Source organism: Lathamus discolor, chromosome Z, assembly GCF_037157495.1.
Source record: "Lathamus discolor isolate bLatDis1 chromosome Z, bLatDis1.hap1, whole genome shotgun sequence".
Taxonomy (NCBI): Eukaryota; Metazoa; Chordata; class Aves; order Psittaciformes; family Psittacidae; genus Lathamus; species Lathamus discolor.
In genome coordinates, this window is record NC_088909.1 from 91,713,893 (window position 1) to 91,734,087 (window position 20,195).

Below are 20,195 nucleotides of genomic sequence, written 5' to 3' on the forward strand. Positions count from 1 at the left end.
CAACAGCACAAGCCTGTTTCTGTAAATTTACAAAGGCTGAACTTTTCCCATGGACATGAAAGACAGAAAGAAACTTGTCGGTCTTCACTGGCAAAGGCTCTGACTGCACCACCCAGTTCTTAGAAAGCAGATGCAGGGGCTGTGAGAATGAAGACCTTGGGCCCACTGCAGGAGAGGATCTGGTTCGAGACCATCTTCAAAATCTGAACGCACACAAGTCCGTGGGACCTGATGGAATCCATCCGTGGGTCCTGAAGGAGCTGGCGAATGAAGTTGCTAAGCCACTGGCCATCGTATTTGAAAAATCATGGCAGTCAGGTGAAGTTCCCGACGACTGGAAAAAGGGAAATATAACCCCCATTTTCAAGAAGGGGAAAATGGAAGACCCGGGGAATTACAGACCAGTCAGTCTCACCTCTGTGCCTGGTAAAATCTTGGAGCACATTCTCCTGGACAACATGCTAAGGCACATGGAAAACAACAAGGTGCTTGGTGACAGCCAGCATGGCTTCACTAAGGGGAAATCCTGCCTGACCAATTTGGTGGCCTTCTATGATGGGGCTACAGAATTGATGGATAAGGGTAAAGCAGTTGACATCATCTACCTGGACTTGTACAAAGCGTTTGACACCGTCCCACACAACATCCTAATCTCTAAATTGGAGAGATATCAATTTGATGGATGGACCACTCGGTGGATAAAGAACTGGCTGGATGGCTGCACACAAAAAGTTGTGGTCAATGGCTCGATGTCCGGCTGGAGACCGGTAACGAGTGGTGTCCCTCAGGGATCAGTGTTGGGACCGGTCTTGTTTAACATCTTCGTCGCTGACATGGACAGTGGGATTGAGTGCACCCTCAGCAAGTTTGCCGACGACACCAAGCTGTGTGGTCCGGTTGATATGCTGGAGGGAAGGAATGCCATCCAGAGGGACCCTGAAACGCTTGTAAGGTGGGCTGATGCCAACCTTATGAAGTTCAACCACGACAAGTGCAAGGTCCTACACCTGGGTCAGAGCAATCCCAGGCACAGCTACAGACTGGGCAAAGAAGAGATTCAGAGCGGCCCTGCAGAGAAAGACTTGGGGGTGCTGGTCGATGAGAAAATGAACATGAGCCAGCAGTGTGCGCTCGCAGCCCAGAAAGCCAACGGTATCCTGGGCTGCATCAAAAGGAGCGTGACCAACAGGTCGAAGGAGGTGATCCTGCTCCTCTACTCTGCTCTTGTGAGACCTCACCTGGAGCATTGTGTGCAGTTCTGGTGTCCTCAACATAAAAAGGACATGGAACTGCTGGAACAAGTCCAGAGGAGGGCCACGAGGATGATCAGGGGACTGGAGCACCTCCCGTATGAAGACAGGCTGAGGAAGTTGGGGCTGTTCAGTCCTGGAGAAGAGAAGGCTGCATGGAGACCTAATAGCAGCCTTCCAGTACCTGAAGGGGGCCTATAGGGATGCTGGGGAGGGACTCTTTGTCAGGGACTGTAGTGACAGGACAAGGGGTAATGGGTTAAAACTTAAACAGGGGAAGTTTAAATTGGATATAAGGAGGAAATTCTTTCCTGTTAGGGTGGTGAGACACTGGAATGGGTTGCCCAGGGAGGTTGCGAGTGCTCCATCCCTGGCGGTGTTCAAGGCCAGGTTGGATGAAGCCTTGTGTGGGATGGTTTAGTGAGAGGTGTCCCTGTCCATGGAAGGGGGGTTGGAACTAGATGATCTTGAGGTCCTTTCCAACCCCCTAACTATTCCGTGATTCTATGATTCTATAAATACATTAAAGTAAGGTAACGCCACCTTCACAGCTGCAGGTATGGATATTGGATTCAAAAAGATTACAATGAAAAAAGGTCTACAAACAGGGAAACAGATGACAGAAGTTTGAACATTCTGTGCTGCCTTCTCCTTGTGCATTCACACAAAATCAGAAAGATTAGGACAGGCCAGAAAAAATTAAACATTTATGAGATAAGACATACTGATGACATCCTAGAATATTTACAAATCCTAAAGATTCAGAGGTTGCTATTTCCTGTTTCCAAACTAACTGTCCCATTGTATAAAGTAACAGTAGTCTAGATGAAACAACCAGAGTAAAGATGCACAACTAGTTTTAAGCACTACACTGCACCTGTAGTAAGAAGCATCCCACCAGCAAATGAGAAGCCATTTCAGAAGGTCATGGTCTATTTCAAAAGCTGTTTTTTAGTCACCTGAATGACAGAATAACATGTCTGTAAAACTTATAGGACACAGAGCAAAATCAGAAGCAAGAACATCAAAAGCACATGTCTCTGCCTTGGTACTTCTAGCACAAACTAATTCATTTTAAAGTCCTAATGAAGGCAATCTTAATTCAGTAACAGCTCTGATAATATGGCCAGACACACGCTTCTTTCCATGAACTCCATTCACCTGCTCAAGCAAAAAACTCTGCTGAGTATGAGCTTTACAATCACAGCACAACTACTTAAATCCCAACAAGACTTGCCAAGTAGTATCTGTTATCACCCTATTCACAAGGAAATTTGCATTTTTTACTGTTATTAAGGTTATGACATTTAGACCTCTCTAATAATGAGAGTGCCTCTTGAAAAGAGCAACGAATAACATACCTTTGTTGATGATGGTGGAGTAGGAAAATTAAGCCAGGCTGGAGCAAAGTCATGCTGCGCCATTTAGGTCCAGTCTCTCCAAATCAATGAAACAAGGCTTCAACACCTCATGGCAAGTTCCTGTAGTTGGAAAAACAAGAAATAAATACTCTTCAGATGCTTATGTTACAAAAGGATTACACTTGTGATGTTTCAATTATTATTTCCCTTCTGCTTTCTGTTATGATTTTCTCACACAGATCTGGTTTAGAATCTAAGTATCCCCATCTCATTTATAGCATCACAACTGTGCTTTTATTACCAAAGTGTCACACTAATGAAATATATCATAGGTATCATGAAAATACAACTGTAACATTTAATCCTTTATTTCCTCTTATAAATGAAATGAAGCATCTTGTGTAAGGTCTGATTTAGAAATCTGTGGCAAAACTACCTTGTTGAAATACTTTCTGGTACTATCTAGAATGGATTTCAGGAGGTATTTAATTAGTTTACTAGAAGAAGCTGATTTAATTAGCCCCTGAAAGCTAGTCTTGAAGGCTATATTAAGTTTCCTTATGAAAAAAACTGATGCTCAGGGCCACCACAAATCCCGTATTATCTCTGGAATCAACAGAAACAGACTCTATGTGTCCAAAAACACTGTCAAATCCAATAAAATTCTCTAGTTTGAAAATGAGCAAAAGAAAGGAATGGCTTAAGATTAAAACAAGTGTATTTTTTCTACCCCACGCTTTTCCCACTGGTGGGAAAACATCTCTCAATAAGCAAGAGAATGCAAGATAATATGAACTGTATTACCTGAAGCTGAGCTATAGCACAGAAAGAAATGGATGAAACACTGCCTGCTGGACATTGAAATATTGCCAATGATGCAAAAATATTTTAAGTATGATATACATACTACTTGAAAAACAGCCAATAAAAACATAATGAACACCCACATGCATTTCATAGGGAAACCCAAATAAACACATATTCCACATCTCTGCTCAACAGAGCACATATCTGTTGAGAACTAACAGTTCACTTTAAGGCTGCTGTAATATATTAGTATGAGCTGTGTAAACTGAACTTGATAATTCATAATTATTGTTGTATTCTGGCCTGAACCAGGCTAATGCAGATTTTCAGTGACAGATGAGAATGTTCCAGGTTCTAAACAGAAGTCTAACAGATTTGTAAGCATTAAACTGCAGTTAGTTGAGCTGCTGGTTCTTTTTTATGCTGTGAGCTCATACATAGGTTTTTAGGTATCTCCAATACCAGAGTTAAACTGTAAGGTGAGACGTACAAAACAGACACAAGTGTAAAGATATCTCACCCAAATAACATTTCAAATTACTCTTCTGAAATCATCCAACACTCTCTTCTAAATTAACCTCAACAAAAATTTCAAGAGAAATTTTCTGAACAATGCAACTGTTGTCAGACTACTAAAACACAAATCAAGTTCTACAGTCACAGAACGAACACAAAAAAATGCCTAACAGGAGCCCAATTCACTTTCATCTTCAACAGTAGTACATAAGCAGAAATGGAAGTGTTCATTCATTTACAGATGAATGAACACAAGAGATGCTACATTAAGAAACAGCAAATTAAATGTGAGCAGAATGCAGCTCATAATTTTTTTCTCCTTCCCGCAAATACAGTTCTCCTATCCAAGCAGGAGAATCATGAAATCTTTAGAAAGGATCAAGACAAGTATTAACACTGGAACATAAGCATAACAAGAACAAAATCTTCATTCCAAAGCATTTACAATCTGAAAAACAAGGGGAGAGATTGGGTTTATACCAAATAAGAACAAAACAAAGCATATAAATTCACCAAGTTATTGGTGAATCGGCTATTAGGTACAAGACAAAAAAGGCACCAACAATGTGATTTCTTAATAAACTCAACTTACTGGTTTTAGAAAACTAGTCAAGCTTCCAAATATATCCACTAGTAATAACAGTCATTACTGTTTTTAGAAAACTATTCAAGCTTAGAATCATAGAATCATAGAATAGTTAGGGTTGGGAAGGACCTCAAGATCATCTAGTTCCAACCCCCCTGCCATGGACAGGGACACCTCTCACTAAACCATCCCACACAAGGCCTCATCCAACCTGGCCTTGAACACCGCCAGGGATGGAGCATTCACAACCTCCCTGGGCAACCCATTCCAGTGTCTCACCACCCTCACAGGAAAGAATTTCCTCCTTATATCTAATCTAAACTTCCCCTGTTTAAGTTTTAACCCATTACCCCTTGTCCTGTCACTACAGTCCCTGATAAAGAGTCCCTCCCCAGCATCCCTATAGGCCCCCTTCAGGTACTGGAAGGCTGCTGTGAGGTCTCCATGCAGCCTTCTCTTCTCCAGGCTCAACAGCCCCAACTTCCTCAGCCTGTCTTCATACGGGAGGTGCTCCAGTCCCCTGATCATCCTCGTGGCCCTCCTCTGGACTTGTTCCAGCAGTTCCATGTCCTTTTTATGTTGAGGACACCAGAACTGCACACAATGCTCCAGGTGAGGTCTCACAAGAGCAGAGCAGAGGGGCAGGATCACCTCCTTTGACCTGTTGGTCACGCTCCTTTTGATGCAGCCCAGGATACCGTTGGCTTTCTGGGCTGCGAGCGCACACTGAAGCCAGCTCATGTTCATTTTCTCATCGACCAACACCCCCAAGTCCTTCTCTGCAGGGCCACTCTGAATCTCTTCTTTGCCCAGTCTGTAGCTGTGCCTGGGATTGCTCTGACCCAGGTGTAGGACCTTGCACTTGTCAGGGTTGAACTTCATAAGGCTGGCATCAGCCCACCTCACAAGCGTGTCAAGGTCCCTCTGGATGACATCCCTTCCCTCCAGCATATCAACCGGACCACACAGCTTGGTGTCATCGGCAAACTTGCTGAGGGCGCACTCAATCCCACTGTCCATGTCAGCGATGAAGATGTTAAACAAGACCAGTCCCAACACCGATCCCTGAGGGACACCACTCATTACCGGTCTCCAGCCGGACATCGAGCCATTGACCACAACTCTTTGTGTGCAGCCATCCAGCCAGTTCTTTATCCACCGAGTGGTCCATCCATCAAATTGATGTCTCTCCAATTTAGAGAGAAGGATGTCGTGTGAGACAGTGTCAAACGCTTTGCACAAGTCCAGGTAGATGACGTCAACTGCTTTACCCTTATCCATCAATTCTGTAGCCCCATCATAGAAGGCCACCAAATTGGTCAGGCAGGATTTCCCCTTAGTGAAGCCATGCTGGCTGTCACCAAGCACCTTGTTGTTTTCCATGTGCCTTAGCCTGTTGTCCAGGAGAATGTGCTCCAAGATTTTACCAGGCACAGAGGTGAGACTGACTGGTCTGTAATTCCCCGGGTCTTCCATTTTCCCCTTCTTGAAAATGGGGGTTATATTTCCCTTTTTCCAGTCATCGGGAACTTCACCTGACTGCCATGATTTTTCAAATACGATGGCCAGTGGCTTAGCAACTTCATCTGCCAGCTCCTTCAGGACCCACGGATGGATTCCATCAGGTCCCACTATATATCCAACTGCCATGAAGAGAGCTTACTCTTACTCATTAACACTCCTACCTTTTACCTTTTCCTTACAAATCATGGGCTCAGGCAAGATTTGGTGATCACCAAGCATCTGAGGACTGGAAAGCTGTTTTCAACTGAGCTTTGTCCACAGCTCACTGATACTGAGTGTATATTTCTTCCTGCAAAAAATTATTCTAGAAGCAGAGTCGAGTCTTTGTCGTGTTCTCAGTTCTTCAGCTAAAAATCTCTAGAAAAAGTTTTTGATGGTGCTGCTCTATCAGGTGAGTCAATCCCTTTCCTACAATGCCATGTAATGAAGTGGTAAAGACAGTTTTTGCCTAGGCAAAAACTGCACAATACTCAGAGCATAAAGTCAGTAGCAGAGTATCTGTAAATTTTATTAAGGGCATAAAACAAAAAGTCTTTTAGGCCTAATTCTTCCAACTGAATATGATAAAAGAGCAGTGGTAATAAAAGCACAGATGTATTTTAAGAAATCTGACCAATTTCACAGGTTTACAGTTAAAGACTAGCAAAAAAACAACCATTGAGGATACTGATCTCCATACCACAGAAGCAAAAAAACCCACTTTCTCTCATCTGATTGTACATATTATTAGTCTATCAATTAGACATGGGAAAATCAACTATTTTCACTATTCAACCTTACTAATAGGGAGAAACACCCTAGCCACAATTAAGTTGGAAAACAAAAAGCAGCTCAGGAAAGGACAAATAATAGCCTCTTTTTTTTTTAACTCTTATCTTAGAGTACATAGCCTACCCAGCTTTAAGTTGCCAGTTCCATGTTTTACCAGGCTTCATACAAATGCTTACAGATGCTAGCTTTCTCATGTTGCCAACCAGTTTGTCCTAGAATGTATGTTAATATAAAAACATTTTCATTACAAGCATGAGCTCTGTTTTGATGATTGACAGCTCTAAGATACTCTTCATTCTCTGGAAGATATTTTTGGTAAATTGAAAACAGATCACAGAAAGTGAGAACAGGATGCCAGCAAGACTGCTCCACTGCCACAGGCAGGATTTACTATGCTTGAACACTTCATTATCAGCTCCGTTGCCAAATACCAGTTTGTTCTTTCCTTGCCTGCTTTCCAACCTAAGTTAGACCAACAACTGCAACTACCACATTATTCTGTAACAAGTCACCCCACTAGGAAGTTCCTTCTACCTTGCCTTTTTTCCTGCTATTTAGGTCCATTACCTAAGCTGTCCTCAGCAGTTAGAGACTTTCTGCATTGTGTGTCCATCAAAGCACTTGCAACCTCTATGCAGATTTGCACTATCTACAAATTTAATAAGCAACCATTCTATTTCATAACTGAAGTTATCAATAAAAATACTGGAGATACTTCTCTAGGAATTTACTGATACATCCTTCTAGCTTGACAAGAGCTAGATCAAACAAGAGCTGCCTTTACAGAGACTGAGGACCCACTAAGGCAAAGAGGTTACACTGATCAGCAATTTACTTTGGAAGAACATTTCTGCCTTTCAGAAACCTAGAACTACTTCTAAATTAAAAACAAAAACATTTGAAGTATTTTAATGGAATTGCAGTCAGTATGCACTCACACAAGCATTTACAATGAACTGCTTTAATTATAACAGATGTGAAGAACCCATTTGTCTTCTAGCAAATCTTCTCTTAGGTACACACCACACAAACGATCAACTGCTGTTCATTAACACTGATAAACCAGCTATGTACTCCCTGCATTAATAATATTATCAGAAGTAAGCTTATTAAGATAAACACCACAGATCCAAACACGATTCCATCGCTTTCAGAAACTCTCTTGGTAACAAAAGAGCAGGCCCAAAATTTAACACTGAATGTTTAAGTCATCATTCCCTAACAGCAAAACCTCAAAATAGACCCACCATTATTTAATAGAAGTGTTATAAAAGCTAACTATCAGGTTGCCTATCACCGAAACAAGGCTGCACAATTCTAGAAAGGTAAGCAGTATTTTTTTTTTCTCATTTTAATAAAATTTCTGTAATTTCTTCCAGGAAAACCAATTAAGAAAAAAAAAAACACCAAACTCTTCTCCCGCCTCTATTTACAAGGTAGCTCTCATTCTTACACTGTCTGACCTAAACAAGGGACTTCTGCCACCACTACCAGCAGTTACAGATTTCACCCTCCTTCACTGCTGAAAGACAGGCAGACTGGCAATACATGGCAGCAGCTTCTAACAGGTAGTTAAGTGTGAGAGCATTACGAGCTAAGCATGGCACGGAACCCTACCATCTGTTAGTCCAGCACACCAAAAATAGGAATACAGTAATACAGTGCAGTCACAATGCAGACTCATTACAGAGTAACTGTAGAGTTACTACAGACAGAATAGGGTGTATTTATTAACTCAACTTTGCTGCAGTGCTAAGCCAGGAAGCAGTTGTGCCGCCAAAAGTTATGGAGCAAAAGAGTATGGCAAGGAGACAGACTTACACTTTTTTTTTCTACCCCATGCCAGGCATATGTAAAATGCTGGAAACAATTACACCTGACAAAGCCTTAAAATAAACTTCAAAAGTCTCCAGCTCAAACACTTATAATCTAACCTGACTTCCTTCATATACTAGAAAATCGTATTTCCTGCACTACTTCTGCTAACACAATGGAACAACAGTCATTTCCTTTACAAATGTCTTCAACCTAGCCTTAAATGTAGGAAAAGAAAGCAAAGGCTACTGAGCACTAGAATAAACTGGTTACACAAAAAAAAAAATAAAGTGATCATTTCTACTCCTTTATAAAGACGCTCGACCCTTTATCCAGAATTATTCTAGCTTCGCTTCCATTCATCAAATCTTTCCAGCAACAGAAACCCTCTCTCTACTTGTCTACTTATGCAATATGAAAATACAGCATCTCTGGAACTGCAAAATATTCTTAGAGCTGGGAAAGTGACTCCCATGAAAACACATCTCGAGTATCTCTCCACTGGCTACAAAGGTGGACATGAGAGCCCACAGACAGGGGGACAAAATACCTTCTGGGATATTGCAAGCGCAAAGAACAGAGCAAGCAGATATAATCAAAGCATTCTGAGTATTAGTTCCATGTTTTGCTTTCTGTAACAGCTCAAATAAGAAAAAATTAGCCTTATTATTAAAGTACAGAATCCTGAAAGGACTATGGCATACAAGGTAATATGCATTCACATTTAAGTGTTGTGATATTGGAAGACTATTTTACTTAAGTTTAGGTAGTTCCAACAAGAGCAAACGCATTATCACATTTTTAATGTATCTAACTATAAATTCTGTAACAATTCTGCTACTCATAAGAACTAAGTGTAAAAACGTGTAACCTATCTTTTCACATGTCTGTACCCACTGCAGATTATAGCAGGAATGTCTCAACAATTCAACTCTTCAATTTATGACAGACAGAATTTTCAAATTTTTTATGACACTGTAACACGGCAGCATTACCTTGTGTTTGTTTTGTCTGGTGCAGTGCTGTGTTTTGGTTCTCGTCTCAGAATAATGTTGATGTACACTGATATTTTAGTGGCTGCTCACAAAAAGCTTGCTCAAAAGTTGCTCAAATGTGCTAACTCTGGTGAGCACTTTTCAGTCTCTCGTGTTCTCCCAGCGAGGAGGGACACATGAAGCCTGGAGAGATCACAGCCAGGAGAGCTGAGCCCAACTACCCAAAGGGATATTCCATACCATGGAACATCATGCTCAGTATATAAACTGGGGGGAGCTGTCCGGGAGGGCCAGGTCACTGCTCTGGGACAAGCTAGACACTTCTCAGGGGTTGGCGAGTAGCTGTACTGTGCACCACTTGTGGGTTTTGTTTTTTAGGGTGGGAGCAGGGTTTATTCCTTCCCCTCTCTCTCCATTTTCTATTATTATTTTACTTTTATTTCATTATTAAACTGTTATCTCAACCCCTGGGGGTTTACATTTTTTCTGACTCTTCTCCCCATCTCACTAAGGGGGGAAATGAGCAAGCAGCTGCATGGCACTTAGATACCATCTCAGGCTAAACCATGGCACTTGTAACATCCTTCTGAGGGCATACTGTCTGCTCCTGTCCCAAGTGTTTGTAGTCCCCCATCAACAGCATTAACAAAGACAGTCTCCCTCACCATTTTCACCTTCACATAACCTTACATGAGAAAAACTGGTTTAATGGACTACTAATTTAAAATATGGAAACTATCTTCTGAAAAAAATAAATGTCCAAAGAATGTTCTAAAAGACTGAGGACCAACTCACACTTCCTCTAAGGATCACATAGAGTATCAGCTTCTCCCCATAGGAAAGATGCTCTAGTCCCTTAAATCATCTTTGTGGTCCTTCGCAGAACTCACCGCATTAAGTCCACATATTTCCTGTACCAGGAACCTATAATGGGAGACAGGACTCCAAATGTGGGCTCAGCAGGGCTGAGGAGAGGAGAAAGATTAACTCCCCTCGACCTGCTGGCAAGAGTCTTCCTAATGTAGACCAGGGAGATCATAGGCATATTTATTATGAAGATGCACTGCTGGCTCACAGTTGGCTTGCTGTCCAACTGGACTGCCAGGTCCTTCTCTGAAGAGCTGCTTAGCAGCTAGTCAGCCCCCAGCATGTGCTTTCATATGCCACTACTAATACCAAGAGGTAGACTTTCACATTTTCCCTTTGCCGAGCTTCGTGATGATCCTCTGTCCAGTTCTCAAGCCTTTCCAGGTTCCTCTTTATGGCAGCACAAACATCAAGCATATCAGCCACTCCTCCCCACTTTGTATCATTTGCAAACTTGCTGAGGGTAAATTCTGCACATTGTTCAGGACTTATGAAGATTTTACATAGTTCAGCCTCTAGTATTGCAGCCCAGGATACAATAATGGCTTCCTCCAAATGACTTTTGTGGCACTGATCACAACCCTGCACAACTGGGCCTAGCCATTAAGACAGTTTTTGCTAAACCTCATCATTCACTTTTCTACACATACTTTGTCAACTTTTCCATGAGAATGTCATGCAAGACAATGTTGTCAAAAGCCTTACTGAAGTCAAGACAACCACCATCCATTGCTCTCCCAAACTAGTCACCTCATTGTAGAGGACTACCAGCTTCGTTTAGCATGATTTTCCCTTCCACTCACCTTCTTGTACTTCATGTGTTTGTGTGTTTCCAGGGTAAGTTGCTGTACCACCTTCCCATGAACTGAAGTGAGGCTGATCGGCCTGTAGTTCCCTGGATCTTCCTTCTTCCCCTTCCTGATGATAGGATTGACATCTGCTGCCTTCTAATACCTCTCACAGTGGGGTGACCATAAGACCTCTCAAAGATCATATGGAATAGCCTTGCAATGACACCACCTGGCTCCCTTTGCACTCACGGAAGCATCCTGTCAAGCCCACAGATTTATGTATACCTTATTTAAGTGCTCCCTAACCTGATCCTTTCTCCACTGAGGGTGGAGAAAAAAGAACAGCAGAACTTTAGGATGACAAGGACATGAGATCAGAGATCATCCCCATCCAATTTTAAGGGTATGTTGCTTCACTTGTCTAACCAGTATTTAGCTGCCAGAGGAAAGACAGTCCCACTGGTACTGAAGAGATCCAACTTCAGAGAGGTTTCTTCAAGTGTACAACATTAAAGTACTTCCCTAGCCTAGAAAGATGCCTTAAAAATTGAAGACAGGTTTCATTACTGTTAGCAAGATACCTTTGGTAGTACTATTTGTCTTAAGTACCAGAATAATAAAAACAATTTTGCTTTTTCATAATGTCCTATCATGAAGAAACAGATAAAAATGGTGGCATCACTACAGTAAGAAAAAAGCTGGTCAGTATAACAGCAAAATAGACAAAACACCTACAATCTAAAAACTTAATTTACTTTGTATTAATTTGTCTGCTTTTGGCCATCTTATGAATTTAACAAATTAAGAAACGTAACAAATTTAAGTGGAGCTGACCAAAAGTTTATAGAGGGGAGAAAAAAAAATGCTAAAACTGGGGGAAGAGGGAGAGGAACAAGAACAGCTGAACCCATCTCACCAGAAGCTAAAGACAAGGAAAAGTAAGTTCCACATTTTCAGCTTCTGTACTTCTCACACTCTCCCAATAGCCTACATTATTTTTCAGGAAGTAGTTTATGTGCTTCTGGGTAATTAAGAGGTTGTCAGAAAGTGATTAAAATAAAAGGCAATATGCAACAGCTAGGAACACTTGAAGCTTAAAAGTGAAATTGCATAATTATTAACAGGGGAAAAAAGTTTCAAGCCGCAAATTCCCGAAGTTAGAAGTAAGATACAGATTCAAATTTCTTGATGCTCCCTGAAGACCAGTTTAGAAATTCAGTCTATCAATTTGCATAGAGAAACCCACGAACAGGATGTTAAAAGCACATGGATATATGCACATTCATATTTTCAGGAAAGTCTAAGATTAGCATGTGTGCGTATCTAAGTGGCACATACCCACAATCTTTTACCTAATGCCTCACATATTATTACTGTCGTAAGTGTAGCACACCACAAAATATTCATGGGAACCTTGACTCCAGCTACGCACTTGTTTGACAACCTACCCTCTCCTTGTCACATAAGTTTTAGTGTAATATTTATAAATGGGGTAAAGGTTGTGTGGAGACCCCAGAGCCGCCTTCCAACATCAGAAGGGGGGCCTACAAGGACGCTGGGGACAGACTCTTCATCAGGGATTGTAGTGACAGGACAAGTGGTAATGGTTTTAAACTTAAACAGGGGAAGTTCAGGCTAGATATAAGGAAGTTATTTACTATGAGGGTGGTGAGGCACCAGAACAGGTTGCCCAAAGAAATGGTAAATGCTCCATCCCTGGCAGTGTTCAAGGCCAGGCTGGACAGAGCCTTGGGCAACGTGGTTTAGTGTGAGGCATTCCTGCCTATGGCAGGAGGTTGGAACTAGATGATTTTAAGGTCCTTTCTAACCCAAACCATTCTATGATTCTATAAAAGGAGGCTGCAAGTCATCAGAATTAAAACCATTGGATTTCACAGACTCTCTTCTTCATAAACAGAAATGTTGAGGGCTTTTCTCAAACTTAACAGGCCTTTAAAATAATCCAGTCCATCAAAAATTTTTCTTTTTGCCACAAATCACTTAAAAAGAAAAAAGAAAAAAAAAAAAAAAAGTTGTGATAACAGATCCTTCCCTGTTACCCATAGTTAAGAGCAGCACTAATTCGAAGTTGTTAAATGCAAGCTTTAAACAGTACTTTTGTTTAAACCCTGTAAATCTCAATTTTTGTTACCCTTTTAAAGACACAGATTAGAGATCTTCCTTACTCTGAGATTTATTAGTCTGAACAAAGCAAAATAAGCTAAATCCAAGTTTTTCTGCTATCCAAAATTTTCGTGTTAATAAAACAGGTATTAATATTCAAAACCTAACACAAGCTTTACTAAGTTCGCAAAAATGGAAGCATTTCCACTGATCATGTATCATTGCAAAAGCATGACAACAACTTCAACTGATGATTATCTATTTCCTCCCTTTTCTATGTAAATGTATAGCCACAACAACAGAATAAGCTTAAATCTTTACAACTAACCTTTTAACACTTTGAAGGGAAAGTGTGCATGCCACATTCACCACATTTCAGTGCAGAAGACTGTTTACAGACACATAATTTACATACAAAGTTAAGTTTGGCTATGGTAACTCTCTCAAGTTCCTTGATTCTCTGAAATTTATTGTCAGACTCGCACCTCCAATAAAAGGAAAGGGAGCTGAACCTTTAAGGTCTTCTCTCCCTCTGATTCAACAAATACTAAACAGTTCTTGACAATTCAGCGAAGACTCTTCTTTTTCAACACTGCTACTGCAGAGCAAGTAAAATCTCCAATTTTAGTCTCGCTGTCCTCACCATCCAATACAGAACTGTTCTGACGAGTATTCTAGCACTGGAAAATAAGGAAAAATAAATAAAATATCCACCATTTTTTGTGTTTTGGTTTTTTTTTTTAATTTACCCTCTTGCCTCATCTTTTAAAACGAAGTATGAGAACCAGGGCAAACACATTTAAAGCAAACACATTCTCCAGGGCAGCCACAGCCCTAAAACTTAGCTTTACAGTGCCTTAGCAAAACCCAAAGAAACACCTTCATTTCTACTCAGGGATCAAGCTCCTTATGTGAGACAAATAAACAGATCCATGCTTTGTTTTGCATAAGGACCTAGAATGCAAATGGACCTAGGGGGACACTGTTCTAAAAATCCCAACCACTGTTCTTTACCTTGTAGTCTCCTTTCTGTATACAGATATGGTTCACAAGCAACAGGGTTTACATCGCCTTGTGAATCATATATTAATGTCACAATGATGTACACCGAGTTCAGGACAATGACAACAATCAAAACACCTTTTACAAAGTGTTTTAGAAACAGCCAAAATTAATGAGAGTGCTTCAATAACTTAATCATCACTTCTACAAGTTGCTTTTTTCTCTTCTTGCACTGTACCAAAATGTAAATTTAAACATGAAATGTATTTTGTAACACAGAGAGACCTCATACTTGAAGGTAAACTACAGCCAGGTTCCTTCTGCTTGAAACCCAACACAGCTGCAGCACCATTTAGAGGAAAGCTAGGTAAAGGCTAATTGCTTGCTGCTCACAAGGTTCAAAGTCCAAAAAACATGAAGCATTGGTGCAGTAACATCACCACCCCGTTCAGCATACATCATGTAACAAATTCACCACAAATTCTTCTTCTGCACTTTGGAGTCTTCACAAGGATCTGAAGAAAAAGTAGTTGAAAAAAGTAGCAGGTTTGACATATCCTGAGCACAGAAACCAGAAAAGCTCTGTTTCAGCTGTTTCCCTGACTATGTTTATGTAAAGTAGGAAAGGAGGCAACTGTGGAAGAGATGTTAGCACCACACAGGACATTATCAGTTTCTGTGTAATACCACTGCTGAAACACACGCAGTAACAAAAACCCAAACAAAAAGCATGCTAAATCTCATTCAAGTTAATTTATAATAAGGTCTGCAAACAGTTCTCCTTGCAAGAGACTATCTACTCCTAGTACTAAAAAATAAATAAAAGCTACTTCCCCAAAACTCTCACTGTCACATTGCTTTATCCACATATTTTAATCAGAAGAATCTTATTAGAATGGAGAAAAAAAAAAGGAGCCTAAAATACATTAACTTGTGAAGTACTAACAAACCCAACTATCTACATGACCTCCCTGTATCATTTTACCCATGTAATTCCACTTAAGCTTTGCTGTAAGTGTAAACTCTGCTTACTCTTAAAAGCTTCCACCAACAGATTTTTCAGGCAGCAGAGCTGCCTACACCATTCAAGAGAACTTCTCAATACAAATGTACCCTTTTTAGGATTCTACCAGAATAAACTCATCAGTAGAAGAGTTAAGCTGCTGACAGTTATTCCAGTACAAAAGCTATGTTTACATCAAGGCTTAAAGCATAAGCTCTTGGGGACAAGGACCTTATCTTCATAGTTGTCTGCAAACCACTTAACAAACTGTCATCACTATACAAATAAAAACCTAAAGAAGGAATTAAAATGGCTCAGCATGAAGGCATTATCTCCTCAGAGGGACTCACCCAAGTATGAATTTTGCTTAGGGTATAAGGACACAGCTGTAGAACATGAATGAATAGGCACACAATAAGAACAACTGGACTTCCCAAGGTGCAAACATGGTGAAAAGTAGAAAAAAAAATTATCCTACTAGCAAACAGAGATGTAAAGACAAAGTTAATTTAATGAAGCTAAAAAATGCTAACCCTTTGCAATATCCAGAAAGGAAAGAGTCCAGATAGAGATGTCACCGAAAATAGTAAGGGGGGGATGCAGCTCCTTAATTTCAGTGAGAGCCTCTCCTGAAGAAATATCTCACAGCACTGAAAGTCAATAGCTTGAAAAACTAGACACATCACTTTGTGAGTTAAGAAGCAAGTACTTGTATTACTATTGTTTGTGACTATACAATAGACAAAAAAAAAGGAGAAATGGCCACTTACTGAACTCTTTCCATTTACCAAATGCTTCCAAACAAAACACAGATTAACCCAGCTAAAGGAATGAGAAGATCATTCTTCTCTGTTGATTTCCTTCCTTAACATGTGGCTCAGTTCACTCAGTCAATCCCCAGCCACACTGAACTCAATACAGAAGAGCCACAAGCCACAGCCACAAGAGTGTACAGAAACCACCTCCTGTTCACATGCCACACTTCCCATGTTTTCAAAACAACAAAACTGAAATAGAAGTTAAATAACAGTAAAGCCACCCAATGAAAGCAAAATACTGAAGCTGTATCAACTTTTAGATACTGACAAGACAACACACAGAAATACTTCAGTGAGCCTCAAAATTTGTAAAACTTGCTTATATGGAAGTCTTTCATCTGTGGTCAAAATAACAAATTACAGGGGAAGAAACAATTTAGTAATCTTTAGATACAGCTTAACATAAGCAGGTAAAACTTTACTTTTTCTACAAGGCTTTAACATATGCCATCTTCCCTAGTACCTCTGCACTGTACTTTGAGAAGAACATTTTTGTTTATGTTAGCTCACTACTACTAATACTTCAGTATTGCAGAAGCTCTGAAAAAAAATTTAAAGAGGTGGCAACTATGGTAAATGTGTCACTTTCACTAGATAAAGTTTATCTAATAATGCTTAAAGTATTTAAAGCTTTATGAATAACCAAAGTGGGGTAAGCAGAAAAGAACTTGAGGGAAATTAACACTAACTTTTGAATTACGTTGTTCTGTCCATCTTAATTTTCTTTGAGGCAGCAGCTCAGCTGAATACAAATCTACAAGGAAAAAAAAAAAGTGAACATATTAATTTCAACACTTAAACTCTACCTATCTTCAGAAACATTTAACCACTATGGGAGGAAGTGAACAGCAATACATCTGAAAGCAGCATGTGAGATTAGTTATTTCACCACTAGATTTTATTTTGAATCCTTCCAAAAGGGTAGAGGTTTTTCGTAATATTATACTTGCAGACCAGACTCATTCACTCCCATTACAGAGTAGGAAATTACTCTGAACCTAATCTTAAAGTATCAACACATTAAAAAAATAGTTTGCATAGGCAATAAACTAATTTTTGGTAAAAAATACCTGGCTTCCATAAGGGACAGAGTATAGAAAAGGGGAGAAACAAAACATACATTAGTACCGTCATGGTGCAAAAACGTCTAATACAAATGGAAAGACTGAGATGTGCAAGCCATCCAGCAGACTTGTTCAGTAAGCATAATAGCTCACTGCTGAGATCACAATATTAACATGAAGGCTGTTACCTACAGATTCAGTCTTGATGTACCTTACTTTTCAATCTCCCAGAAAAGTCACACTCCTACCCACACATTTCTCCCTGTACCTGTGTTCATCAAATTATTAAAGAAATATTCTGTCAATTATTTAAAACAGCAAGTAAAACTTAAGATTCTGCAAGCTCATTTCAACATTCTCAAAAAAACCAACCACCTCTAAGCAGTAAATGTTACTGGTTTAACCATCCTACTGATGTTATTTAAGTGTAAACTTATTTATGAACACCACACCACTTACCTAATACAAGAGGACCACACAAGGTGTTAGTACTGCGTGGTTTATATTTTTCCAGTTTGTTTTCCTTGAGATAATATCCCCAGTTCTCGTTGATACTACATTCGTAGCTGTTTGACATAGATTTGACCTCACAGAAATCAGCTACCCATCCTTCTTGCTTACAGATTCTGCAAGGCTACTTTCAAAATTTGCTGACTCTGTTTTAAAAAGGTTTTCTCCTCTGGCAGCTTCTTCTCTTGTCTATTCCATGTACGTATCACTATAAGAAGCATCAGCTCTAGGTGAAATAAATACACTTTTTACATCACAGCCTGTGAAGCTGAAAATCCAGATTTCACATCTGAACTGTGAAACACTTCCTAGCTTCACATAACAGGCATTTGTAAGCAAGAGCTATCTGGATACCTCCATATTGCTTATTGGCAACAACATTTTTCAACAAAAATACTAAATAAAATATAAAAGAAAAATTGATAAACAAGTGTCTATTAGAGTCTTCATTTAGAAAATAGATCTCATTACAAAACGACAGAAGGCTATGTCAGAAAATCTGAAAAGTAAGGTAGGGAAAAAAATATCTGCCATGAAACTTCTCAGCACTGTCTACACAGTGGCTCAGGCTGCATTTAATGTGCAACCAGTTACCAAAACCGGTTATACCTGTGACTCAGACAGAACACTGCCCAGAAGAAAAAAAGTATTTAAAAGAAAGCAAGCACTTTATTTTGGCAGCTGGAATACTGAGAACGTAGTGCGTTTAGGTATATATCCATGCCATGTGGACAACAGTGTCCATGGGTGAAGTCCTCAGCACTGCTAGAAAGAAAAACCTCACGACTTCAACTTCCAATTCGCTTCCCAGATGCCTGGTGATTGTTTCAGAAGCCTTTTCAGGTCTAAGCACTTGGAGAAATTATCCCAGGGCAGTGTTCGGTATTCCTCCCCTCTCACAGGACACGACTGCAGCAGGTCGGTTTCCAGTGCTTTTCCTCCCTAGCAGCTGAAGCAAAAGGCTGCGAAACTCCAGGACTCTAGCTGTAATCCGAACTGCCTACGGTAAAAAGAACCAGAACAATCAGCTCTTTCTTCTGAAACCTGGTGTTACACACACAAGACGCCTGGGTCTAGCAAAGCAAACACATGCAACCAGGGGGCCGAACGCGGGTACAGCTGCCTCAGTTAAACCTTCATTCATCCCGGAGAACGGAACAACCATGATTATGGGGAACGCTGCCTCCAGCTCCCTAGCGAAGGGGAGGAAAACAGGAAGGACAGGCGGGGACGCGGGGGAAAGGGCATCTCTCGTTTTATTGGGAAGGATGAACATCTCCACACAACGCAGCCGACAGCGAGGCGCTGACCTGGGCCAGGGACACCGAGCAGAAGCACAGAACGAGCCCGGGGAGCGGCGGGAGCCGCTGGGGAAGCCCCAGCGCTCCCGGGGGAAGCCCCGAGGGGGCCCGCCTCCTCCATGCGCAGGCAGACCTCGGCTCCGCCGCTACCCCCGGCCTCTCCGCTGCGGGTCCGCGACGTGCACGGGGCACGGCTGAGCTGGGCTCGGCGGCCCGCGCTCGTCCTGCCTCACCGGGGCCCCGGGGGCGCGCCTGGCCGCGCGGCAGGGCAGGGGACGGGAGACAGGACGGGGCACCCCGCACTGCACTGCCAGTGCCCGCCCAGCCGGCCTCGGCCCGGCGCCACCAGAGCCCCCCGGGCGTGCCCCGGGCCTGGCGGCGGTCGCACCCCGAGAACCGGGGGAGGGGGAGCACAAACGGGCGCGGGAGCTCCGCGCGCGCGCGCACCCATCCACGCTCGCACACACACACCGCTCGCCTCGCTCTTAAAATGGCGCCGCTCCGAGCCGCAGTGCTCCGCACGCGCAGCCCTCGCGAGAGCCTCCGCACGGCCCGGGGGCGGGGCCTGCCGGCCGCGACGCCGCCCCGCTGCCGGGAGCCCCCGGCCGTGACGTCACGGAACGATCCCGAACGTTCCGCGGGAGGCTGGGGATCCCCCAAGCGCGCCCCGCCCGCCGGGGTCCCCGGCGCCGCCAGCGCCGCCGTAATCAACCGTGTAGCCGCGCGGCCGAAACGGGGCACCCGGGTTGAGGAGAGGCGTCGGGGCCAGTCCCGCTGTGCCCGAGGCGGGTTCCACGTCCTCCCGAACCTCGACCCGGCCAAGCGGGACTCGCAGGCGTAGCGGGTCCGGAGGGAAGGGAGAGCGTCAGTAAGCGCCGTTTGATCGAAGGGCAGGAAACGGGCATCTTCGCCCGGCCACAAGGAATGGCTTCGGTCTACAAGCGTAAGAGGGGAGAAGCGCTGGACGTGCGTGCGGTCTTCCGGCGCGCGCCTTTTCTTGGAAGAAATGTGATGGATTTCTGCCGGCTGGGAAATAAGTGAATTCACGTTTGGGGCGGTTTCGATTTTTAAATCCCATTTCCAACGCGAG

The 20,195-nt window shown here is 42.2% G+C and overlaps 1 protein-coding gene across 3 annotated transcripts in view; it reads right to left on the minus strand.

Moving 5' to 3' along the window:
- The window catches only part of GPBP1 (GC-rich promoter binding protein 1), a 36,945-nt gene extending 17,274 nt beyond the window's left edge, over positions 1-19,671 (minus strand). The window contains exons 1-4 of one of the 3 annotated variants that reach the window (XM_065663092.1): positions 19,584-19,671; positions 17,754-18,804; positions 16,920-16,984; positions 2,612-2,731 (exon numbers count right to left, since the gene is read on the minus strand). In XM_065663092.1, the coding sequence (XP_065519164.1) occupies positions 2,612-2,674 (63 nt within the window). In that variant the 5' untranslated portion in view covers positions 2,675-2,731; positions 16,920-16,984; positions 17,754-18,804; positions 19,584-19,671. Of the gene's footprint in view, positions 1-2,611; positions 2,732-16,919; positions 16,985-17,753; positions 18,805-19,114; positions 19,542-19,576 lie in introns of those variants that run through there. The other 2 variants (XM_065663091.1, XM_065663094.1) reach the window with 2 other exon arrangements.
- Between the last annotated feature and the right edge of the window lie 524 nt (positions 19,672-20,195).